General features: G+C 44.2%; 1 protein-coding gene across 2 annotated transcripts in view; it reads left to right on the forward strand.

Moving 5' to 3' along the window:
• The window catches only part of KIF5C (kinesin family member 5C), a 170,807-nt gene that overhangs the window by 88,506 nt on the left and 55,545 nt on the right, over nucleotides 1–26,756 (forward strand). For both annotated transcript variants that reach the window (XM_004268242.3, XM_033425322.2), the window contains exons 11-12: nucleotides 12,574–12,722; nucleotides 23,466–23,641. In XM_004268242.3, coding sequence (XP_004268290.1) covers nucleotides 12,574–12,722; nucleotides 23,466–23,641 — 325 coding nt within the window. The remainder of the gene's footprint in view (nucleotides 1–12,573; nucleotides 12,723–23,465; nucleotides 23,642–26,756) is intronic.

Genomic DNA, 26,756 nt, shown 5'->3' on the forward strand with positions numbered 1-26,756 from the left:
TCATAGAAATTCTATCAGGTAGGCATCTCTCCCCTTTGTGCAGAGGATGAAATTGAGGCTTTGGCTCCAAGCCATTAGGTCCTGCCCCTGAGACCGCACAGCCAGTAAATAACTAAATGTGCGGGATGTTATAGGACCGAGACTATATCATTTGACCCACAGCCTCTTCCATGTGGGCTACTTGATCAGGGACCTTGATGAACACAGCCCTCTGGGGTCAGTTACTCCAGCTTTGAAGCTAAGCTCTGCTTCTCACCCATTTTTTTCTCTCATTTCCTTCTCTTGGAGCCTGAATCTCCTTGCCTATATGAAGAAATATAATAACACCTACTTCTGATAATTATCGGGAGGATTAAATGAGTTGCTTCAGTTTTTACATAGCACAAGGGCTGGCACAGAATAAGGTGTCCAGTGATTGCAAGTCCCCCCTTTCCTCCATCTTTCAACAGGCTTGGGAAAGTCATGGTCATGTATGGGACTGGACTGAACGTGACATAATGTACAAGGATATGGGTGTAGTATAAGGATCAGGACTGAATGAAGTAGGAGTAGAATTAAAGTTCTGGAATGAATGATTAAAGAAATCCTGCTGAAGAAGACTTAAATAGACACCTTCTCCAAAGAAGATACACAGATGGCCAACAAACACATGAAAGGATGCTCAACATCACTAATCATTAGAGAAATGCAAATCAAAAGTACAGTGAGGTATCACCTCACACCGGTCAGAATGGCCATCATCAAAAAATCTACAAACAATAAATGCTAGAGAGGGTGTGGAGAAAGGGAACCCTTTTGCACTGTTGGTGGGAATGTAAACTGATACAGCCACTATGGAGAACAGATTCCTTAAAAAACTAAAAATAGAATTACCATACAACCCAGCAATCCCACTCCTGGGCATATACCCTGAGAAAACCATAGTTCAAAAGAGTCATGTACCACAATGTTCACTGCAGCTCTATTTACAATAGCCAGGACATGGAAGCAACCTAAGTGTCCATCGACAGATGAATGGATCAAAAAGATGTGGCACAGGGCTTCCCTAGTGGCGCAGTGGTTGAGAGTCCGCCTGCTGATGCAGGGGACACGGGTTCGTGCCCCGGTCCGGGAAGACCCCACATGCCGTGGAGTGGCTAGGCCCGTGAGCCATGGCCGCTGAGCCTGCATGTCCGGAGCCTGTGCTCCGCAATGGGAGGGGCCACAGCAGTGAGAGGCCCGCGTACCGCAACAAAAAAAAAAAAGAAAGAAAAAAGATGTGGCACATATATACAATAAAAGAAACGAAACTGAGTTATTTGTAGTGAGGTGGATGGACCTAGAGACTGTCATACAGACTGAAGTAAGTCAGAAAGAGAAAAATAAATACCGTATTTATGGAATCTATATATAGATATATGTAATCTAAGAAAAAAGAGAAAAGGTACTGATGAACCTAGGGGCAGCACAGGAGTAAAGACGCAGATGTAGAGAATGGACTTGAGGACACAGGGAGGGGGAAGGGTAAGCTGGGACAAAGTGAGAGAGTAGCATTGACATGTATACACTACCAAATGTAAAATAGATAGCTAGTGGGAAGCAGCCGCATAGCACAGGGAGATCAGATAGCACAGGGAGATCAGCTCGGTGCTTTGTGACCACCTAGAGGGGTGGGATAGGGAGGGTGGGAGGGAGACGCAAGAGGGAGTGGATATGGGGATATATGTATACATATAGCTGATTCACTTTGTTATACAGCAGAAACTAATACAACATTGTAAAGCAATTATGCTCCAATAAAGATGTTAAAAAATATAAAAATAAAAAGACCCTTAGTATGCATGTTAAAAAAAAAAAGAAATCCTGCTGATAATTTAGGATTCCAAGAAATAAATAGTATGTCAATTATATTTTCAAATGAAATAGGTTGGTCTATAATCTTTAGTCAGAGTCATCTGGATACTAGGCTCCATGAAGACAAGGACTAGTTTATTACCAGCCTCTGTTGTCCCAACAGGCACCTAGGATAACTAGGACACCGTAGGTGGTCAGCAGACAAATGTTATCAAAATGAATGAACAGATGAACCTAATGCTTATTATGTAGGAATCCCTAGAACATTAGAGCGGTTGCTGAACTATGACACCATTATGTCCAGAAATGTGGTTGGGTTTCGATCTGGTTTGTTTTCCTGCCCTTAATTAGAAATGTGTGAAATTTTGTTCCCTTTCCTCCATCTTCGAGTTAGTTAATGGATTCTTCAAAGACATCTAACTTCTCTGTGGGGCCAGTACCCGCTTTATTGTTAACTACACACATTGAACCCAATTACACGCAGACATGAGTCTGAACATCAGATTAGACATGGTATCTGATAGCTAATGAGATTAAGCACTGTGAACTCAGAAAAGACTGCCGGGTATCTCCCAAATTCAGTATAACGAGTGTTCATGATATTCTTGTTGCAGGGGTGGCCAAACCTAAGGGCAGCATGAAGTTCCTTAGTTCTTGCCACGTGGTTCTTTCAAGGACACGAAGAAAGTCCATGTTTGTTGCTAGGCTATACTGTATTGATGTTCTGAATAAAACAGTAGTAGGTCCTTTGATACAGTAGAAACATGACAGAGTATACAGGTGCCTGAGGGCAGCAGAGAGTCAAAAAGCCGTCCTCTGTCAGGAAGCTGAACACTTCCTGCTTTAAGGGATGGGGACTCAAATTAGAGCACTTTCACCAATTTTTCTTTTTCATCTGGCTCCCAGAGTTTCATTTCTTAGTCTTTAATTAGTCTTCCAAAGTACTTTTTTTAAAAAAATAAATTTATTTATTTATTTTTAGCTGTGTTGGGTCTTCGTTTCTGTGCGAGGGCTTTCTCTAGTTGCGGCAAGCGGGGTCCACTCTTCATCGCGGTGCGCGGGCCTCTCACTATTGCGGCCTCTCTTGTTGCGGAGCACAGGCTCAGTAGTTGTGGCTTACGGGCCCAGTTGCTCCGCGGCATGTGGGATCTTCCCAGACCAGGGCTCGAACCCGTGTCCCCTGCATTGGCAGGCAGATTCTCAACCACTGCACCACCAGGGAAGCCCCCCCGCCCTTTTTTTTTTTAAATGAAGTGCTGTCAGGCATACTGAAACCTTTGGAGGAAAGGTAATGCGTTCTTTTTTTTTTTAATCTTAATAAATTTATTTATTCATTTATTTAATTGCTGCATTGGGTCTTCATCACTGCACTCAGCTTTCTCTAGTTGTGGTGTGCGGGCTTCTCATTGTAGTGGTGTCTCTTGTTGCGGAGCACGGGCTCTAGGCACGTGGGCTTCAGTAGTTGTGGCACACGGGCTCAGTAGTTGTGTCTCGCGGGCTCTAGAGCACAGGCTCAGTAGTCGTGGCGCTCGGGATTAGTTGCTCCGCGGCATGTGGGATCTTCCCGGATCAGGGCTTGAACCTGTATCCCCTGCATTGGCAGGCGGATTCTTAACCACTGCACCACCAGGGAAGTCCCCAAAGTACTTTTATAGCACTATTCAAAAAGGTTATTTTTAAGTTTTAGAAGTGTGGAAATCACCCAGTTAACAATTATCAAATCACCCAATCATGGAAGCCTATTTAATGTACCTTGATTTGTGATGGTAATGAGGGAAAGGTGGGTCCCCAGGGGGCAGACCAATCAGTTTAGAAAAAGCCTGAATCAGCACATTGTTGACACCAAGAGTTTGATTGATCCAGCATGAATAATTCAAAGGCTTTATTTATATGTTAAACGTGGAAGGAGAATGGATAGTTTAGGAAAAGTAATATTCTCTTTGCTTTTTCCGATATGCACTTTTTGAAAAAAAACTTGTGCCATTTCATGCTCAGTTTAATGGCAGCTGGATTAGGCAGAGCCTGGGTGGTGTGTGTGCAAATGCATGTCCCCAGAGCATAACAACAAGTTCCCTGCGGGACTAGAGCAAGCACTTTGGCCAAGGGAGATGCTTGGCTGCAGGTCTGACACAGGATGGAGAAAGAATCAAATCACCCCCTGTTGGAGGGCCTGTTGCCAAACACCAGTAGGGTTAATTTTTGCTCTTGGAGGAGGAAACGCTGTGGATGGCAGTTAGTTTAACCAGATGCCAAATCTTTATCCAAGCTGGTCATTTCTTAATGTTTCTCTGGAGATGAAAATTTTTCAAAAGACAAAATTTAAAGCTTTTAATTTCTCCTTCCCTACATCCCCGACTCATGGGCAGGGAAATGGCCTTACCCGGAAACGGAAAGGTGCTTTGCGGCAGTCATGTGTCCAGAAGAAGGTTAGGTGTTTTATACGGGAACTAGGACCCAGAGCAGATTAGAAGGTGTGATGGTTTTATGTGTTAATTTGACTAGGCTGTAGTAGCCAATTATTTAATCAAAACACTAACCTAGGTCTGAAATTTTTTTGTGGATACCATCTACCATTAGTTGACTTTAAGTAAAGCACATTATCCTCCATAATAGGGGTGAGGCTCATCCAATCAGATGAAGACGTTAAGAGCAAAAACTGAGGTTTTCTGGAGAAGAAACGGCCTCAAGACTGTAGCATCGATTTCTGCCTGAGTTTCCAGTGAGACAATTTCAATAGATAGATAGATAGATAGATATCCTCTCTGATATATAAGATATCAGATATATAAGATCTCTCTCTCTCTCTCTCTCTCTCTCTCTCTCTCTCTCTCTCTCTCTCTCTCTCCCCCCCTCTCCCTCTCCCCCTCTCTCCCTGTCTCCCTCTCTCCCTGTCTCCCTGTCTCCCTGTCTCCCTGTCTCCCTCTCTCCCTCTCTCCCTCTCCCCCTCTCCCCCTCTCCCCCTCTCCCCCTCTCCCTCTCTCCCTCTCCCTCCCTCCCTCCCTCCCTCCCTCCTGTTGGTTCTGTTTCTCTGGAGAACCCTGACTGATAGAGAGGGATGCTGGGCTACCCTCTTCCACCCCACAAGAGATCTCAGTCTCTTCATCTCTCTCTCTCACGCACACCATTCGCCATGTGGAATCATGCATTACAGATTTATTCTATGCATTGAAGGTGTGGGTTTGTCTGGAGCTCCTTGTTCAAATGCCACTACTATCCTGGAGAGGGAAAGAAAATGCTGAAAACAAGAGATAGGAAGGTACCAAGAGCAAACATCTTCCTGGCTGTTCCAGGGGAGGCCGAGGTAATTTGAAGAAACTCCAACAGTATGTAGTTTCTATATCATTTAGAACTGATCTTGGCCAGAAAGTACAAATATAGGCAATTATTCAGGAAATAGGTGGGGATGGGATTTAACAGGACATAGAGTGATGTGAACCAGTGGTTCTACGACTTCCCCTTTTCAACAAGGGTTTGATTCAAGTGCCAAATAATGGTGACATCACATATGGGGGCTTAATGAAGGTGGTAGAAATGCACACGATCAGTAATCTTGGAAGCCTGGGCATGTGGTTCTGAACAAGTAAATTGCGAGTTCAGTGACAGCGGAACTGAGAGGTGCTGAGGAGGACATAACAGAACACGCGAGGACAGAGGGGTGGAGTCTTCCTGTTGCCATCCTTCAGTGGAATATGTCAGTGTATCCTTTTCTGACGTAACTATGTTTGTATGGAGATCTAGGTGGAGTATGTACTGTGGCCTCTGCTCTCTGTCTGCTATGCTTGGTCTGCCTTCTCCAAAAATGGTTAACATTCATTAGCTTTGAGATCTTTTAAAAACCGGATCCTGGTTCCCTCCCTATGGGGAGAAGAGATATTATATCTGGTGCAGGCCTAGATCGTATTATTTAAGTGGTGCCTATCTCTCTAAAGAAAGCTGAAACAAAGAAAAGCTGCAAAACAGAAACCCTGATCATTGTACCTTTAAGATTTGACTCATTCCTGCTAAGTAGGTCTTGCTATTAAGCTGTAAACCTAATATCAGTTAAGGTGCTTCCCCTAAGTAGCCTTTGGTTAGGATTTTGCTCAGTGTCTGCTGTGGTCATAGCTTGTGGAACAGGCATTTATTTCTGTATACAGCTTAGGGGATCTGGTTGAAAAACCAAACTGAGGATCTCTGAAAGTGAAGACCCAAGATACTTTTGTGCTCCCTTGTGAGTGATGAGGTCACACTGGATTAATCATATGTTAGCAGAGTGAGATTGACCCATAAAGATGATGAATGAGTAGTCAGTTCGTGGCTATGGTAAGGCTCCCATGGATTATTGGGTTTTTTTCCTGTATCAAGGAGGTGATGTCTCAAAACTATGGGGCTGGGTGGTATTGCTATTGCTGTATAGCTTCAGCTAGAAAAAATGATAAAACCTGCCTTAAGAGCATTTCTTAATTTCTGCTATCCCATCAATTTTATGTTTCCTTGTTAGCTACCTGAAATCCTTTTGCAAACCAGGCTGAGCAGGAAATGCTCATGGGTCCTGGCACTGTGTCCTGAGTGCCCAGGATCCATGTTTATTCACTGTGTTTGAACAGAGGGTCCAGATGTAACACTGCTTAGTGTGATTGACAGCTAGCACGTATGTGGAAAATACCAAAATAAAAGAGCAATGAGTATGAGAGCTGGAAGACACTTGGACATGCTCTGCGGTGAACAAGGCAAAAACAAAACAAAACAAAACAAAACTCATCAGACCACTAGCTAATCCACACTGGCGGCAAAATTAGATAGAACCTAATCATTAGGCCCTTTCACTCTGTAGATTTTCCTAAAGTTCATGGTAAGAAGCAACAAGAGATTATACATGTTCATCATCCTTTTATTCTAGGTCTCTTGTGGGAGCAAGGGACCAAGACACTCTTTATTTCATTTTGCAAGGTTGGTTTCAACCTCCTAGATAGGAGAATATTTGTTCTATTAAAAAGAAATAAATCCAGGCACAGAAGTTCAGTATCTCTCTTAGTAACTCTTGTTTCTTCCACAATTTAGAAATATTTGTATCTGACTTGATTTCTTTCCACATCAATTTATTTTTCTTAACTTATTTTTGTTGAATATAGCATACATATAGTAAAATACATTTAAGTATGCAACTCAGTTAAAATTTAAATATACATGTATATTCACATGTAACCACCACCTGGCATCTTAGAAGCCTCTCGTTGAACCCTCCCAGTCAGTACCCAACTCTCAAGGGTAAGTGTCATTCTGACTTCTGTCAACTTAGATGACTGTTTGCTGTCTTTGAACTTGATACAAATAGAAACATGCAGTATTATTTTGTATCTAGCTTCTTTTATGCAACACTGTATCTGTGAAGTACACTACATTGTTAGGTGTAGCAGTAGTTTAGTTTTCATAGTTAGATAATATTTTGTTGTATGAATATGGCATGTATGTATCCATTCTACTGTTGACGGTTATTTGTATTGTTTTCAGCTTGTGGCTATTATAAATGAAGTTGCTGTGACATTCGTTGTCATGTCTTTAGGTGAACATATGTCCTCATTTCTGTTGGTTATATACCTATGAGTGGAATTGCTAGCTCACAGGATATAGGATATTTAGTTTTAATAGATAGTACCAAAGAGTTTTCTAAAATGATTGGAATAGCTTATACTCCCTCTAGTAGCAATTGAGTATTATAGTCACTACACATCCTCATCAACACTTGGTATTATCAGTTTAAAATTTTTTAACCATCCTATTGGGTGTGTAGAAGTATGCTGTTGTCATTTTATTTTGCATTTCCCTGAAGGCACCCTTTGTGGGTGGTATTTATTGGCACTTCTTTTGTGAAGTTCCTATTCGGATCTTTGCCCAGTGTTCTCACCCGTTGTCTGCTTTTTTTCTGATTGATTTATAGGGATTATTCTGGATAAGTCCTTTGGCAGATATATGGATTGTTTATATCTTCTCTCACTTTGCAGCGTATGTTTTAATTCTTTTAATGGTGACTTTTAATGAAGAGAGGGTTTTAAATTTTTATTAAGTCAAATTTATCTTTTCTTTCTATCCTATTTAAGAAATTAATCTTTGCCTACCCCAAGGTCTTAAAGATACTCTCCTGTTTTCTTCTAGCAGCTTTATTGTTTTACCTTTCACGTTTATGCATATGATTCATCTGTAATAGAATTTTTCATATGTTACTGGGGGAGTTGGTAAAGATCGTCACCTCCACCCCTGCCCCAGCACCGTGTACTGAAAGGACCATCCCTTCCCTCTGTGCTGTACGCGCACCTTTGTTGTAAATCAAATGGCTACGTAGCTGAGTGTCTGTTTCTGGATAATCTATTCTGTTTCTATTCTAAAGTTTCTGGACTATTTAATCAGTTTCAATTACTGTGGCTTTATAATATGTTGATATTCCATCCTCTAGCTTTGTCCTTCAAAACTGTCTTTGCTATTCTCGGCCCTCTTTATTTTTATTATAAATCTTAAAATCAGGTTGTCAATTTCTACAGACACATGCAAAACTCCTGAGATTTTATCTCAGATTATTTTAAATCTGTAGAACACTTGTGGGATAATTGATCTCTCTCCCATTCAGTGTTAGCCGATTTCTTCATGTTCTACCTTTAGTGGATGGGGAGGCATGATGTTTTTGCCTCATCTGGGACTGAATGGAGTCTGTCTAGGACAGCAGCAGGAGACGTGGTTTCCCGCCATTGTTCTCAGTTCCAAATGGGAGTTGGGTTGTGTATCTTCCATCTGCTCCTCTGGATTGTTTCTGTACCATCTCTGCTCTGCTCTGTGCCCTGGGACAGTGACCAGTCTGGACAGCTACAATGGGCTCCCTTGCCTCTGGCTTCCAGTTAGGTTCCACCAATGGGGAAGGAACATGGGCAGGCAGTCATGAGGAGAGGAGAGAGTGAGGTCAGGGTATTAATTTCTTGACTCCTTCCCTGAAGAGTCACTTTGGGTTGGCTGTGTTCTTAGACCAAAGACTGTTACAGCTTCTACTGGGAAGCCTTCTTCTTTTTTTTAAGGGTTAAAATTTTTTTTAAATTTGTTCTCTTTTTTAAAAATTGAAGTATAGTTGATGTACAATATTATATAATTACAGGTGTACAAAACAGTGATTCACAATTTTTAAAGGTTATACTCCATTTATAGTTATTATAAAATATGGGCTATATTCCCTGTGCTATACAATATATCCTTGTAGCTTATTTATTTTATGCATTGTGGTTTGTACCTCTTAATCCCCTACCCCTATCTTGCCCCTCCCCACTTCCCTCTCCCCACTGGTAACCACTAGTTCATTCTCTGTATCTGTGAGTATGGACAGCCTTCTTCTTATAGCTCCCTCCCTCTGGGACTCCTTTAGCCTAAGGGTGGTAACGGCATCCCCATCACTAATGTGGGGTACCCATTACCCCTTGTTATTTCCCATCACCCTTCCCATACCTTTGTTAAGCTCTTCCCAATTTGAGTAGACTATCTCTTGCCAGGACTCAAATTACTACAGAAATGGGAGAAAAAGAATTTTCTCAACAACTTAAAAGAACTTTGAGAATGAGGTTCAGCTATACGAGGGATAACCTTGTTGGGTCCGCTCACAAAATTGGACTTGTGGCTAAACCTGCCTGAGTATAGCATAAAGGCTCTACTCTTCTCTTTCTAGTATCACTGGAAATCAAGAGAATCTTTATGATGTGAAAAGTAAGATTAGTAGCCTTGGACTTCCCTGGTGGTGCAGTGGTTAAGAATCTGCCTGCCGGGCTTCCCTGGTGGCGCAGTGGTTGAGAGTCCGCCTGCCGATGCAGGGGACACGGGTTCGTGCCCCGGTCCGGGAAGATCCCACATGCCGCGGAGCGGCTGGGTCCGTGAGCCATGGCCGCTGAGCCTGTGCGTCCGGAGCCTGTGCTCCGCAACGGGAGAGGCCACAACAGTGAGAGGCCCGCGTACCGCAAAAACAAAACAAAACAAAACAAAAAACAAACAAAAAAAAGAATCTGCCTGCTAATGCAGGGGACACGGGTTCGAGCCCTGGTCCGGGAAGATCCCACACACCGCAGAGCAACTAAGCCCACGCGCCACAACTACTGAGCCTGCGCTCTAGATCCCGCAAGCCACAACTGCTGAGCCTGTGTGCCTCAACTACTGAAGCCCGCACACCTGGAGCCCATGCTCCACAACAAGAGAAGCCACCACAGTGAGAAGCCTGCGCACCGCAACAAAGAGCAGCCCCTGCTCGCCGCAACTAGAGAAAGCCCGTGTGCAGCAACAAAGACCCAACGCAGAAATGAAGGAAGGGAGGGAGGGAGGGAGGGAGGGAGGAAGGAAGGAAGGAAGGAAGGAAGGAAGAAATGTTAAAAAAAAAAAAAAAAGATTAGTATCCTCAAAGTATACCCTTAAATGTCCACAAGCATTTCAGCCATAGGTTATTGTTCACTTTCTTACTAACCTAAGTTGGTAATGGATGCTGCAGTGTTTGTGCTTGTATCTGAGAAACACCCACGACACTGCCTGAGGATGTTAGAAGGTGAGGTGAAAGTGTCAAATCGGCATAGACTTTAAAGTAGCAATAAGATTGCTGTTATTTGAAAAATTAGAGTTGAAGCACTTCTGGGGACAGCAGCCTTAAGCTACAGTGAGTGAGGGAGAATTACACTGAAATGATTACATTGAAATCATTTAACTCCTCTTTTGACAGTTGGGTTATTTAGTTGTCTGCTTTAGGAATTAATTTTTGGAATGACGTCTGCAGCACTGGTGAGGACTGCTGAATTTCTTTCACTGTAATAGAAATCATGTCCAAAATGTCATTTCATGACAACAGCAATTAACCCGAATCACACATCAGATAGTGCCAGCAAATGTGACAGGACAAGAACTGGTGGGAGTTTAAAATGAAAAAGTCAATAGCAAATAAAACAGGATATCACATATTTTTAAATGAAGTTTGTACTTCTTCAGAAGTATGCAATAAGTGGAATTCTGCCATCGTCAATTTCCTTTTTTTTTTTTTTTTTTTGTGGTACGCTGGCCTCTCACTGTTGTGGCCTCTCCCGTTGCGGAGCACAGGCTCCGGACGCGCAGGCTCAGCGGCCATGGCTCACGGGCCCAGCCGCTCCGCGGCATGTGGGATCTTCCCGGACCGGGGCACGAACTCGTATCCCCTGCATCGGCAGGCGGACTCTCAACCACTGGGCCACCAGGGAAGCCCTACTTTTTTTTTTTTTTAAACATCTTTATTGGAGTATAATTGCCTTACAATGGTGTGTTAGTTTCTGCCTTATAACAAAGTGAATCAGTTATACGTATACATATGTCCCCATACCTCTTCCCTCTGGCATCTCCCTCCATCAATTTACTTTTTAATTGGACAGATCTGCTTATATGTTCATTTTTGTGTATAAGTCAGTGAATCATGTATTTGGTTTTCATTACTGGCTGGAGCCCCCAGTGCCTTAACTCTCACTTCTTGCTCCCTTGAGATACTGTCCAAAAATCCACTGTGGCATCACACTCCATCCCAGGCCATCCATCCTAGGAGGCCACTCCATCTCTTATACCCCAAGTGGCAAAATGGTGTCCATTAGACATGTTTGTTTGTCCCACACATCATTCTGAAGAATTGTCTTAAGCTGGGAGATACAAATAAAAATCTTAATTTCTGACTTTTCTTGAGAAAAGTGGACCCTCCACTCGTACTTGGTGACAGTTGCGTGGGTGGGGGGGGGAGGATGTGCCTGGCAGGGAGCCACGGTCTCACCTGGCCAGGCTGAGTTCATAAAGTGACCCACCTGTCTCGGGTGTCATGTGTTGGCATGTGTTAAACACATCAGGGATGATTCTAGGTACCAAATGTGGGTAAGAGAAACAGCTGATTTGTCTGTGTATTTATTGGTATGAGAAACTGTAAGCTCCAAGGCCAGAGACCTTGTCTCGTTTGTCTTGGTATATCCCTAGTGTTTCATAGTTAACTGAATTGAAAGAAAGCTCTACTTGGGCAGATGAATCTGGTAGTGGTATGTAAGATGCTTCAAGGAGGATGCTGAATGTTTGAAAAACGCTATAACCATAAGTTGTTACTGAGAACATAGACCAAGGTGGTGGCAGAGGGAATAGAGAAAGACCCCAAGAGATAATTCGAATGAAAATCCTGGGACTTCCCTGGTGGTGCAGTGGTTAAGAATCCGCCTGCCAGTGCAGGGAACACGGGTTCGAGCCCTGGTCCCGGAAGATCCCACATGCCGCAGAGCAACTAAGCCCGTGCACCACAACTACTGAAGCCCGTGCACCTAGAGCCCGTGCTCCACAACAAGAGAAACCACCGCAATGAGAAGCCTGTGCACCGCAACGAAGAGTAGCCCCCGCTCGCCGCAACTAGAGAAAGCCCGTGTGCCACAACTAGAGAAAGCCCATGCGCAGCAACAAAGACCCAACGTAACCATAAATAAATAAATAAATTCATTTAAAAAAAAGAACGAAAATCCCATGGGATCTAGAGACTGGCAGGAAGTAAAGGAGAAATAAAAACGGAAAGGTGAGTTTAGAGCCTTAGGAATAATGGTGCCATTAATACAGCTAGGAGGGTGATAGGTAAAAGTGCCAGGGTCCCCCGTGCTCCCCAAGTCCCAGTCTTCTGGCGTGAAAGGAATTTGAGGCTTAATTATATTCATGATTTAGCAAATGCTAGTAGCTATGCTCAGAATTTTTCCCTTATGTTTTTCACCCCAGGGCTAAGACCATCAAGAATACAGTCTCTGTGAACCTGGAGCTGACAGCAGAAGAATGGAAGAAGAAATATGAAAAAGAGAAAGAGAAAAACAAGACTTTGAAGAATGTTCTCCAGCATCTGGAGATGGAGCTAAACAGGTGGAGAAATGGTAAGGAAGAATGAGGCATGAGCGTGTGCTTTTTTTCCCCCTACAACTGTTGGCATCCTGGGGCACTTGGGAAAGAGTGGATGATGGTGGAGCTTGGTCCTGCCTTGCAACCACCTATGTGAACAAGCAGATATTGTCTTATTCCCTAGCACTCATCCCCGCCCCACCCCATCACTTGGCTGATGTACATTCTTTTTTTTTTTTTGACCCAAACTCCCCGATGTCTTTTGGGGGAAGGGTTTTTTAATTTTTTTTAATTTTTTAAAATTTATTTTTTGGCTGCATTGGGTCTTTGTTGCTGCGCGCGGGCTTTCTCTAGTTGCAGTGAGCGGGGGCTACTCTTCGTTGTGGTGCGTGGGCTGCTCATTGTGGTGGCTTCTCTTGTTGCAGAGCACAGGCTCTAGGTGTACAGGCTTCAGTAGTTGTGGCTCGCGAGCTCTAGAGCGCAGGCTCAGTAGTCGTGGCGCATGGGCTTAGTTGCTCCGCGGCATGTGGGATCTTCCCGGACCAGGGCTCGAACCCGTGTCCCCTGCATTGGCAGGCGGATTCTTAACCAGTGCACCACCAGGGAAGCCCCTGACATACATGCTTAGTGTGGGCAAGTGACTGTTTACAAGGTTCCCTTAATCTGTTTGCAGTGAGATGCGCCTCTGTCTATCACTGTAATTCACTCCCTGGTAGCCATATTTGAGGTTTGGAGGGCAGTGCCCAAGACTTTGGGGGCTCTGATTGCTTTTGATTAAATGAAAAATATCATTCTCTCCTATGTGAGTCTTATAATCGATTTGGGGTTAAAAGTCACCGCTGGCAAATATTTGCATTTTTATTTGCCCAATTCATCTTCATGCTCTGCTTCTTCAGAGCCAGAAATAGGGGATTCCTGAAGAAACTCTGTCCTAAAATGGAGCCTTAAAGGCTTGTTTCGTGACTCATTTTTCTTTTTCCCTGAAACATTCTCTTTGGTTCGTTCTGCTCAAAGAAAACATCTCAGAGGGCTGACATGCAGTGGTGGGTGGGTTGTGGGTGAGGTGCTGAAGAAGGGTTTCCAGATCCAGGCTCAGACGGATTATTTTAATGGTTTTCGCTTGGTGACGGAGGTTAGAAGGTAGCAGTCCCCCTTTTTTTTTTTTTCACTGAAACAAGGCAGCTTGGTGTGTGTGTAGGGGAATAGTGGATAGTTGGAGGTTGTTCTTCAGATTCTCTGCTGCTGGGTTTGGTACTTATTTCGGGTGCTGCATCAGATCTCAGTCTTGGGTAAGTGCAGGAGCCTAGGGATGGCTGTGCAGGTTTGGCAGGTAACCTGCCTGCTTATAACTGCAGAGTTAGCACCAGATCATCTTGTGATTATATGTTTGCCACTGTTTTTGCTAGGAAGGGTGGGGTGTCCATGAGCTACTGTTCAATTGAAAAAACAATTACGTGGGCAACCAGGATTCAAGAGAGGTTCAAGAAATGACCTAGTAGCCTAAATAACACAATTCTTTTCTTTTGGGGAGATTTTCTAGCTGCACAAGTGTTTTGAAAGCTGCTGGAATTATTGAATAATTCAGCACCTGCGGCTGGTGGATGATTCCTTGCAATTTGGCAGGAGTAGGAGAGTGGGGAGGAGTGCTTGGCAAGGCAGGGAGTGGCTGTATGAAATTTTGTTCTATTTCTGGGATTCTCTTGGGTCACTTCTCTGCTGGGCAACTGGAACATTCAGTAAAGCCTTTTGACAAGGGGAGGGGGAACTGGCCTTAGAAACACTGTGGTGTGGGCAACTAACCTTGTGTTTTTCTTTTCTTTCCTGTCCTTTGCCAAGCTCCAACCCTCCAGTTCTCCATCCCTTAGTCAGCTGTCCTCTGGGGTCTGTCCACTGCCCTGTTTGCCTAACCCACGCTCATGCCTTGCATCTCTTTTGGGTGCTGTCCCCTGCTCTTGGATTGCTCACTTGACATCATTTTAATTCTTTGTCCCACCTTGCAGATCCACTCAGAAATTTACTGTTTTCCATGCCCTATAGGGTGAGATCCTACCTAAGCCCTTAACTTACATAATTCAGGAGAACTAATGTATGGTTTCTGACACGTGATAGACTTTCATAAATGTCTGTTAAGTAAGCATGTGTTTAATGCAGTGCCGGGGGTTAAAGGGTGAGCAGTCAGGCATGGTCTCTGCCCTCACGGAGCTTACAGGCTGGTGGGGGAGATAGTCTCCAACCGCGACGAATAACCGTGTGATGCTAGTCTGTGCTGTTCATCAAGAAGGGAAAGTATAAGGTGCTAAGAGTTATGACAGCAGAGGACCCTGAGCTTGACTCAAGTCAGCAAAGATTTCCCCCAATAGGTGACCTAGGGAATAAGATCTGAGAGAAACAGAGCAGTTAGCTGAGCAAAATAGGTGAGGGTGGAAGTGCGGGTAGGGTGGGAGGAGCCAGGTTTACAATGACCCTGACGGGGTGGGAGCGATGGCCAGTGTGGAGATCTGGGGCTGGCGAGATGGACTGAGATGGGTGAGAGAGGGGCAGGCAGGCCCGTACAGGGCTATGTAGTCCTTGTTCAGTATTTTGGTCATTATCTTGGAAGCAGTGAGAAGCCATTCAAGGTTATTCAGCTGCAGATCGTATGATGAGATTTACATTTTTGAAGATCCATTGGTTGTGTTGGAGGATGGACTGGAGGGTGTGGGAGAAGGGCTAGGACCTGGGGTGGTCTTCCAGAGATGAGATTATAGTCGTTGAATTGAGAGACAGGGCAGTGGAAAGGAAGAGAGATGGACGGACCGGAGACGTATTTAGGAGGTGAAATCAGCAGTGCTTGGTGAGGAGTAAGCCGTAGGGAGAGAGAGTGTCAAGTTTTCTAGCTTGCTGAGTTGGATGGAGGGCAGAAGTGCTCCCTGAGACAAGAAACACAGGAGGAGAACCAGAAGGGAGGCGAGGGAGGTGAGAAGGGAGTTTGAGGTGCCGATGTAACATCCAGGTGAAAATGCCAAATAAGAAGTTAGGTCTGGAGCTCAGGGGAGCTGCCATGGATCTTCTGGAGGTAATTGAAGTCATAGGTAGGGGTGAGGTCCTCTATAGACTCCTGAAGAGAGGAGAGGGAAGAGAAGAGGAAGGGTCTTGAGAGACCCCTCCACTCACCCCCACCATTACCACGTAATCACTGAGTGATTAAGAGTAGGGAGATCGATGCAGCTCTCCTGTCCGGCAAGCTAACACTTTTTTTTTCTGGAAGCAAAAGTTTTCAAATGTAGAGAACCTACTGTAGTGGTATAAAAATGTCAGGCAGGAAAGGAGACAGGTGGAGGCATGGTGGAGTGGTCCTTTGACCAGGTATGAATGAAGAACTATTTTAAGGATTAACTGCACATCCAACAAAACCCGGAGGCTTTCTGTCCTGTTCCGAGAGACTAGGTGTTTAATCCTCCGGCAGCCCTTGAGGCAGGATAGGAGACTCGCCCTAGGTGACTCCACAGGGCGCTTGACTCCTGAATTCATTCTCTTTTCCTTGTGGGTGCAGCCTGTGTGCCGCCCTGGTGGTTTGTGTTTAGGCCACGGAGATGAGTGTGAAAAAAAGGGACTAGAATTCCTTCTGTGGTGTCCGGTGCACCCTGATTCCTCATGGTCACGAGGGCACAGCTGGGATGTGTCAACTAGAGAGCAGGGATTTTGAAAGGTGGAGTGGAGAGAAGAGGCAGTGCCCTCCACTACAACCCAAGTGGCAGGATATTTCCAACTTGCTTCTGAAATTTGGTACGCACCTTGGTTCTAAACGTGTGGGAGGGCAGCCGCTGAGTTCACTGCGGTGACGGCTACGCATGGATATTCCCGGGTTGCAGTCAGAACGTGATAAAGGAGCGTTGTCAGCTGCGTGCACCCTCCCTAGGGAAAGAGATTCCTTTCCTCGCACAGTGTTTATCATTTAAGAATTTGGCTGCCCCACTCCAGCGGTAGGAGAGCAGGAGAGGAGGAGTGGAGCAGGGAAAAGCATGCATATGTGTGCATGCCTGTGCTTTTGCCGGTTTGCTGTTATACAGAATGAGGTAGGAATACAAAGGAGTAGGAGAGGCAAAATAATATGATGTCTCAGCGGCCAGTTGGGCCCAGGCAGATACTGTAAATAAGTGAAGAGCGGTACGTCTGATACAGTTGGCCACAGGAGAGAGCATTCCCTGCCCAGTCATTCAAAAGCCATGAAATACTATCCTATTACATGCCTGTAGGCTGGTCCTCACCCCATCCCCACCTATATTCTTATAGCGTAATGGGCTACTTCCAATGCAAGCCTGGCGGTTTTCTCCACTGGGTGTAGTAGAACACTGATTCTCAGAACATGGCCTGGGACTCGTAGTAATGCACATACCACACCAAGCCTTAATTCATTTCTGCCACTGCCATTCAGGCAGCATGGCCCAGGGCATGTGCGTGGGAGCTTAAGGGGGGGGGTGTCACACCTTGTTTTTTTTATTTTGGTTTTTTTGCGGTACGTGGGCCTCTCACTGTTGTGGCCTCTCCCGTTGTGGAGCACAGGCTCCGGATGCTCAGGCTCGGCGGCCATGGCTCACGGGCCCAGCCGCTACGCGGCATGTGGAATCTTCCCGGACCGGGGCACGAACCCGTGTCCCCTGCATCGGCAGGTGGACTCTCAACCACTGCGCCACCAGGGAAGCCCTCACACCTTGTTTTTACAAAGCAGGAGTGGGGAGAACCCTCCACTCTCCTGGCTCCATTCCCCACTGGGCCAGTGAAGGTCCTGCCAGCTTCAACAAAAAGAGAAAGCAGGGAACTACATTCAGTATCTTGTAATAACCTATAACGGATAAGAATCTGAGAAAGAATAGACGTGTATGTATAACAATCACTTTGGTGTATGCCTGAAACTAACACAACTTTGTAAATCAGCTATTCTTCAGTTAAAAAAAAAAAAAGAAGGCTATGAGTGACTCACAGAACCGAAAGAACAGCTGAGGAACTGGGCTTATAAGGGGCCACACCTGGAGTGGATCCCCTCTAGATGTGTTTCCATCCTTGTCTCGTGCGTTGGAGACCCAGAGGCCCTGGAGAGTCAGAGGATACTGCGCTGGGTGGTGTGCTTTGGGGAACGACAGGACACCCTGATGTGTTGTCTGACCAAGACTACATGCACTGGAGAGGGTAATTCCTCACAAGGCAGTCAAGGTGCTGTTGTGAGAGTGGCTGTTGAGTGTCTGAAAAACAACACATGTCCACCACAATCTCCTAGTGACATCTTGTGGGCTAAAATCGACGGGCAGTCTTTCTGCAAATCTGGAGGCTCTGTTGGCAACTGTAGCCTCATGGAAATTTGTTCAGCCTACTTGCTTAAGGACAGATAGAGGGAGTGGGCAGCTGTCAGAAATAGGATCTTTCTTTTTTTCCAGCTCTGTTGCTTGTTGATCGGACGTACAGAAAGGATTTGAACCATCCTGTAAGTGGGGATAGATTTAGGTAGTTCAGCTTCCAGTTCACCGCTGCCCCCTCCTCCTCCTCAATCCATCAAAAAGACTCTAGACAAGAGGATGGAGAAGGAGGGCTGAAGGCCCAGGGGCATGATGCTTAGAGAGGGGTTGAGTCCATCGTTCCCAGTCTCTGCCAGGTCAGTCATTACACATGCCCTCTTCTCTGGTACTTCTTTGAATTTTGTTCTTAAAAAAAATGATAACTTTTTACAAGGGCTTCAGTCAGAAAAAGAGGCCCTGAATATCCAGGTGTCAGAAGTGCAGGGAAATGACCTGATGAAACTGCATATCTGCAGCATCTCTTGCATAATATAATATTTTCTAACAGAGTAGATGTAGATTTACCCCATCTGCTGAAGTCCTGCAAAGAAATTATTTCATCACAATCTGAGGAGGTGTGGAAAAATCGGCAATCTCTAGAGCAGATTTGTTCTCCAGACTTAAAACCTGCCAGGCCAGCAGGCTTGGTTCTCCAAGTAGCTAAATCTGTAACCTCGAGGCTGATGGGGGCTCTGTGGAACTGTGCAGCCTCCGTAGTTCGGACCCAATTTGCTTTTTTTGGCATTAAATATGTAGAAGATGCTGGCCCCCCTCTCAGACTCATGATTATTGTAGAACTTCAGAAGTTAGCATTTCATCTGAGAGGTCTAATTTGTTAGGCCCTCTTCCTTCTTTTGAGAGCACAACGAAACACTAATAGAAATACTGATCGCTAGGAGAATCGTGTGGCCTGTTTAAGAAGAATATGAAGAGGATGCTGAGTCCTGGGTGACCAGTTTATTAGAAAATTACTGTAGAAAGGATTAGAGAATGTCTTAAACTTCTTACAATATCTTGAGGAAATAGGGTAAAAGATGCTCTTTGAGTGCAAAATAATCCCATAAAGGAATGATTTTTTTAAACCTCCCATTTATATAATGACATCTTGTATCCAGCTGCCCATCTGGCAACTTAAAGGTTTCCTTTTCGTTTCTTTGATATAGAAATTACCTGCCATTATGTCTGCCACTGGGCCTGTTTAATTGGTATTAAAAGAGAGTGGCTCCTTTGCCAGATCTGATCTGGTTTCTGGCGGAAGCTGTGAGTGACCAGCCAATCTTTGCCCTGGAGCTGCAGAGAGAAGCCAATTACCTTACTGTGTTCTCCAGAGGCTGTAGGGACTCCATTTATGAAAAGGATAACTGCTTGTTGCTACTTCATGTGTGAAATTTTAATGAATTACTGGCAGCCTAATGGTTTTCTTTCTTTCTTTTTTTTTTGAAAAAACAAAACCCCCAAAAGCCTGTTTTAGCATTTTTTAACTAATAGCACTAACAAGAATTTTTGATTAGTCTGTCATTCTTGTTTATTGCAATTGATGGATTTCTATTTCTTGTGGAAATGTTATTTATGCCCTCTGGGGGGTTTTCATTTTATAATTAAAGTGCTCTGCAACCTTATAGGTATTCTCCAACTGAATGCTCCTGTGTACACACAAATCGTTTTAGTCCTTAAAGGTAATTACATCTGACAATAGGAAATTAGGAAATGCCAGAATGCTTATGTAAAAAAGGGAAATGTTTCTTGGGGGGGTGGGAGGCGGAGTTTTCATTCTAAAATAGCAGATGCTTTACAATATTATAAGCTCTTTCCTTATAAATCCTCAAGGGATAAACTAAGAGAAATTTGCTTTTCATGCAAAGGAGAATAAAAATAGATGCTAATCTTCATTTGTGATCCTTTTCTTGTTCTCCTACCTCCAGATTTTACGGCATTATTTCTCCAGGGTTTGTTTGCAGCTTTCTTCTGTGTTACAATCAGTTACGCCATAATCACCTCATGGGGGCTTCTCCGGAGACCCTATCCACTGCATTGCAGGGAATATTCCCCATTAATGCTGTGAGATTGCCATGGAGACAGATTGCCTAGTGTCAGGTCCTTCATAGTGCTGGGAATTTACAATCCCCAGACATGTCTGTGAGCTGGACAGTGTAGTTACCAGGGACGCTTCTGGAAGTCATTTGCTCGGTCCTTTGAAGGGCAGCGGTGTTTGGGAAAACCTGTTCTTGGTTCCTCTCTGGGCAGGAGCTGTGCTCTCCCCCAGACAACCTCTGCTTTTGTTCCTGTGTGTTGCTGCTTTGTTCTTCTTGGCCTGAACGGCTGCTGCAAAAAATAATACTGACTGCCTGACCTTTAGAATAAAAACTGGGATGGGCTCGCTGTTTAGATGTAGTTTTGTGGGGGACATGTTGATGCTTCGATTCAGAGACTTGTTCAAGGGAAACCAGGAAACCTGCTATAGGTTTCAAATATTGTTTCCACAATAATAAAAATAACCCAAGCTAGTGGGAAGCAGCGGCATAGCGCAGGGAGATCAGCTTGGTGCTTTGTGACCACCTAGAGGGGTGGGATAGGGAGGGTGGGAGGGAGATGCAAGAGGGAGGGGATATGGGGATATATGTGTACGTATAGCTGATTCACTTTGTTATGCAGCAGACGCTAACACAACACTGTAAAGCAATTATACTCCAATAAAGATGTTAAAAATAAATAAACCCTAAAGGCACTACTCATATGGCTGTATTGTATTTTGGGGGGGAACTGAGCTCTAACTACCAAAGGTATTGTGAAGACCCCAGAAACACTAATCTCAGGATAAGTAAAAATGATTTTATCTGCAAAACCTAAAAAGTTGACAATTCGTCAGGAAGAGGAGGGGATAAGAGATGGACTTTTGTGTTTTTTACATATACTAGTTTAATTAATCTTTAGAACAGTGCTGTGTTAAAGGCATTGTTATTTCTTCGCCTTTACAAAAAGCGAGAGGTTAAGCAGGAAATGGCTTGATAGGTGGCTTGCTGTCCCACTGACCATGTTTATGCGGTGTCTGTCGGTCACTTTCAGGTGCCTCAGAGCAGTGTTGGCTAGCTTGTTGAACCTCTCTAAACTGGGACAACTCTGGAACTTTGTAATGCTATAACTTCTCAGTGGAAGACGAAGGCAGCTTTAGGGGTAGTCAAGCCTGTGACTTTTGGTTAGAGCAGGTCACCCACTGCTAGGTTGTGGGATTCATCCCTGACTCCTGCCCACCCAGACAAACGGAAATACACACTGGGCAACTCCTTAGCTCACCCCAACCTCACTGCCTCTGTGGCCATTTGGAACCAAAGAATGCAGGGAGTATGTCCTTTTCAGATGTTTTTGTATCTTACCTCTGGACTTGGGCTGAATTGGCCTGTGGACAATATGACTATATTCTGGCTGGTTTCTGGTCTAGTGCAGTTAAGAATTTCATCTTCGATATGCTTTAGCTGGAAGGTCAATTCATACTGCCCTGGATTGCCCTGTTCACAAATTTCAGAAGCCAGGATTGAAAAATTAGAGAGAGATACAGTCATGATCCGAGTGGGGGAAGGACATTTACCAAAGCGTTAGTGGTGAAATTCTCTAGAGAAGGAACAGAGTTGGGAGGTAGAGGAGAAGGAGGGCGAAAGTTTTAGTATATACTCTATGGTTAAAAAAAGATATTTACATATATATTTTTATAATTTTATATATATATGTCTTGAAGCACACACACACAAATCCTTAGGAACTAGAACACGGTACTGCTTTTATAGCCCATGGACATAGCAGGCTCTAGATCATATAGATCCTTTCATTGGATGAAATCCGGTCTGCACACTAAGGTTGTTGATGATGCTTCAAACCAGGAATTGGAACTGAATGAAATAACGATTTGGTTCCGATTCAACTCAAAGGCTACTCAGATATTCTGGTTTTGTTTCAGGTCAATAATTTTAGAAAAAAGCTTAGGTGTACAGCACAGTGTAGTTGAGCTTCAGAAGAAAAAAAGGTTGGCTCAGTTGTGTATTCAGCACAGTAATCATTTATTCCAGGCTTTGCTTCAAGTTGCTGCTTCCAATGGAACTGTGATACCGAGGTGAGATCATTGAGTGTTCATTGTATTTGACGTGGAGGCCTGTGGTACCGTTTGTGATTATCAAGTGAGATAATGGAGTCTTAAGCAGCAAAGCTAACCCATCCCAGTGCTTTGTTTATATTGAGATAAATGTACACAATCAGTGTTCAGGTGGGTTTCTTGAGACTTGATATATACTGTTCATGAAGCCATGGATTAGTTCAGTTCTTCTCTCCTTTGTTTTGGGGTGTCTTTTTTTTTTTTTTTTTTTTCCTGTGAGAAATTCCCTCTGGCTCAGGACAGTTTTCCTGGGGAATTTCCACAGAATGCATTTTACGGGCTGAGAACTGGGTGAGGTTTGGAATGTTGCAGACACTCACTGATTGTAGCAAACTGAGTGTGAAACTGATGGTAAACATTGTGATGGAAAAGTATGTTTGGTTTTGGTTTGCTTTCCAAGAAGATATTTAAAAGACACAGTTGAGCCACATGGTTTTCATAGACTCCTTTTTATGCAGTCTGTCTTTGCAAGGTGGTTTTCTTGTTGGGGATAGCCGTTGACCAGCTTGAGAACTTCACCTTTTCCCTCAATTTGCGTGGTCACATTTGGTACTACTTCCTTCGAAGGCCCCATAAATGCTCCTCTGCAGACCGAGAAGCGGTATGCAGAGTGTCTGCATGATATTCTAGATGGGCTGCTTTTTCTTTCCTGGGATTACCTGATATCACAAGAAATTATTCTATTTGAACTCTCCAGTTGAGACAATTAATTCTGACTTCCTGGGGGAGAGAGTGGTAGTGGGACGTGTGTTGGTGTGATGTCAGTCAGAGTTCCCGGGTCCGGGGCTACCCTGACTTCCTGTTTCAGAGTGAGAGATTCTCAGAGTCTGAGGATTGGGGCCCTACGGTGTTCTATTAACAATGGCGAATTTGTTCCTTGATTTGGCTCTTTCTATTAATGAAACAGTAACCTAATTAATTGTAATTAGGATGCCTCAGAGGTCTGTTTCCCTTTGAATCAATCGCTAGAGAGAATATGAGTCTAGTAAAGCCCTAGCATATTCCTCAACAAAGAAAATTGTATGCAGAATTTCTGGGTATCGCTGCAAAGTTGGAGAGCTTGTGTGGTTGATGGAACCAGTTTACTTCAGTGATGCATCATGGGGGAGGGAGTGTTACATAGTCTCCTTCTTCCTTAGACCCATTTTGGTCAATTCACTGCGACCTTTCTTGTCAAATAGAAAGAACACAAGCTATAACTCTATGCAACAGCTCCTTATTCTGTCCTCTGTGTCTTTTTCACGGGAGTGACTATTTTTGGACCTCTTCCTGGAGGGCTGCACGCTGAATTTCTTCAATCCCTAACTCCTCTCGGCTGTGCTTTGCAGGAGAAGCTGTGCCTGAGGATGAACAGATCAGTGCTAAGGACCAGAAGTCCCTGGAGCCCTGTGATAACACCCCTGTCATAGACAACATTGTTCCTGTGGTTGCTGGCATCTCTGCAGAGGAGAAGGAGAAGTATGATGAGGAGATCTCCAGTCTCTACCGACAACTGGATGATAAGGTCTGTAGTCAGAGATTATAGACCTCACACTGGTACAAAAACTAAAAGCAGCAGGTCCTAGATTTACTGGCTGGAAGCAGCTCAAGCCCCCCAGAACTGATGTAGGGCTGCAGGCTGATGTTTGTGCCTGTCTTCCTAGTATTTACCCTGGCTCTTCGTTGGGCAGACTCAGGGAATTGGATTCATGTGGAATGGAAACTTGATCGGAAGAGTGGAGTGTTGACCTGGGTAGATAGAGTCTTCACCTCTAGAAATTGGATGGGGCCTCATCACTGCATGAGAGTGGAGGCTGCGTGATCTTTCTTGAATTGTCCCTTGTTTTCTTCTCTGGGCCTGTCCATCACCTCTTGGAAATTCCAGCAGTGTCCCAGCTATAGGGGCAAAGGTCGTAGCTCCCAAAACTCAGGTGTGTACTTTAATTATGTAGCTCTAAGACCCTGGAATGAGGAGCCAGTAGTAGCAGCAGCAGTAAGGCTGTTTTCAGGGGCATCCTCTTGAACGAAGTAGTTTGGACATGCTGGGATGTCTAATTTCATGGCAAACTTTTGGGACTCAAAGAACCATGTCAGTGCACAAACTGGAATAAAGGAAAAGAGATCTTGGAGAACACTGTATCATTCATTCCCAAAGAAGGTCGGGTTAGGAATCCCAGAGGCAAAGGAAATTAAATTGATGTTTCACGTGATCTTGGCGTATTGCCCTTGGAATATCTAAATCCTTTCAGTGCATTTCATCAAGGTTGCCGATATTTTTAGTCTGATTTAATCTTTTCTGCTGTGGTTCAGCTCAGAGTGCTCGGGGACACCTCTGGCTTGGATGAAACATCTTTGTTATGTTAACGTTGTCATTAATCTTACAGGCCTGTCTCTTCTGAGTAAAGCTCAGAGTCTGGTATCACCTTCACAAGGGAAATGTAACTGGTTGCCATAAGGAAGCTGGTTCTCTTTGTGCTTACGACTCTGGGGGTTTGCATTATAACTGCCGTGTTAAACTGGGGTCACCCTACCCTTTGGGTAACATTTAATAAGATATTCACACCGTGAGAGCTGGGTTAATTACTCTTTAGGCACTAGACATAGTTACCCTTCCATTTCTACCCAGGTGTTTTATGTAAAACCTCAAACAAAATGAGAGAAAAGGGAGACCAGTAAGTGAATAGTGTCTGTGGATTTCTCGATTTCTCCAAAGAAATGCTGTTGTTTAATAGCATTTAGAATTGATGGTTCATTTTTAGTATCCCCAAAGAATCCTGGATGCGGGGTGATAACCTGATTCCGCTTTCTAGTCTCTATGAATAGAAGCCCGCAGTGATTGGAATTGGGAACTTTACGTTGGCAGCATGAGGATTTCTCTTTGCTCTGAGGGAGATTTCAGAGTCTCGACTCCAGCTCCTGAAGTGTAGGAAATGCCAGGCCTTGGCAGTTCTCAGTTGGTAGCTGGCAGAGCTGACCCTAGAGCCTCTGCCTCCTAATGACCAACCTAGGACATTTTCTGTTGTATCATTTTCCTTTAGCGTGTGTTTTGAAAACCCTGTTAAGCACACATTTTGAGATTAGCATGTGTGGTCCATCACAGGGTGATGCTGAGAGATCTGGGAGAGGACTGAGCCCCAGAGCCTCAGCCTGGGGAGGGGGGCACCAAAGCTAGTGGTTTGACCTGCATATCTCTACCCATGGATGGCCTGATTATGACTTGTCAGCTGTCATTCTTATTTGTCCTCCTCTTAAAGGGTCTAGGAGCTATTTCATGCTTCTGATGAGGTAGGTGGTGTGATACTTTTGAGAATGCATGGGTCGGGACAGGGCACCTTCATAGATTATTAGTGGCAGGGCTGAAAGTATCTGAGTCTAGATGAAAGGCTAGCCCAGGGTGGTTAGATGACTTACATCACCTGTAGGTGGCAGAGCTGCAGTGAGATTACACATCTTCTGACTCCCAGTCCGGTGCTCATCCCATTTTGGCCTTAGCCCTTGAAATGAGGAACTTTTCAGCCCTAATGAATTTGTCTAGAATGCGGTGGGAGAAAGACTATGCGGTCTCCTCCCTGCTGCCCCCTCTGTCCCTCTGTGCTGCCCCTCCAGGGGTCTAAGGACAGGTGCTCTTCCAGGGCAGCTCTGTGTGATGGAAAAACATGCACTTTATTATTATTTTTTAATACTTAATTTTTTTTATGGAAGTATAGCTGATTTACAGTGTAGTGCCAATCTCTGCTTACAGCAAAGTGACTCAGTTATACACATATAGACATTCTTTTTTTATATCCTTTTCCATTATGGTTTATCACAGGATATTGAATATAGTTCCCTGTGCTATACAGTAGGACCTTGTTGTTTATCCATCCTATATATAATAGTTTACATCTGCTAATCTCAAACTTCCAGTCCTTCCCCCACCCCCGCCTTGGTAACCACAAGTCTGTTCTCTATGTCTGTGAGTCTATTTCTGTTTTGTAGATAGGTTTATCTGTGCCATATTTTAGATTCCACATACAAGTGATATCATGTGGTATTTGTCTTTCTCTTTCTGACTTACTTCACTTAGTGTGATAATCTCTAGGTGCATCCACATTGCTGCAAATGGCATTATTTCATTCCTTTTATGGCTGAGTAGTATTCCACTGCATATATACGTACCACATCTTCTTTATCCATTCATCTGTCGATGGACATTTAGGTTGTTTCCAAAAAGCATGTACTTTAGAGTCAGACCTGTGCGTTAACAATGCTGAGATGACCTGGGCCGATGACCCACCTGCTGAAGATGTTTTTCTCATCTGCAACATGGAGTTCGCATCTGTTACTTTAAAAGGTTTCGTTGGGGAGTAAAAGTTTCTAAGACATAGCAGATGCTCAATAAATATTGGTTTCTTTCTTTCTTTTCTGTCTCCTCCCTTTGTTTGCTTAAGGGAGAAGCCACATTATATATGGTGTCAGGGGTGGTGGTGCAGAGGTGGGCCGAAAGCAGAGGTGTAAGATAGGCAGCTCAGCGCTGCCACTGTCTCTCTTATTTCCCATCACCTCTCCAGAGCTTCTGTACTGTTGGAGTTGTAAGAGAGGAATTAAGTGGAAATAGAAGTAGAAGTTGAACCTCATTTCACTGATTACCATTGCAACAA

Source organism: Orcinus orca, chromosome 7 (assembly GCF_937001465.1).
Source record: "Orcinus orca chromosome 7, mOrcOrc1.1, whole genome shotgun sequence".
NCBI lineage: Eukaryota > Metazoa > Chordata > Mammalia > Artiodactyla > Delphinidae > Orcinus > Orcinus orca.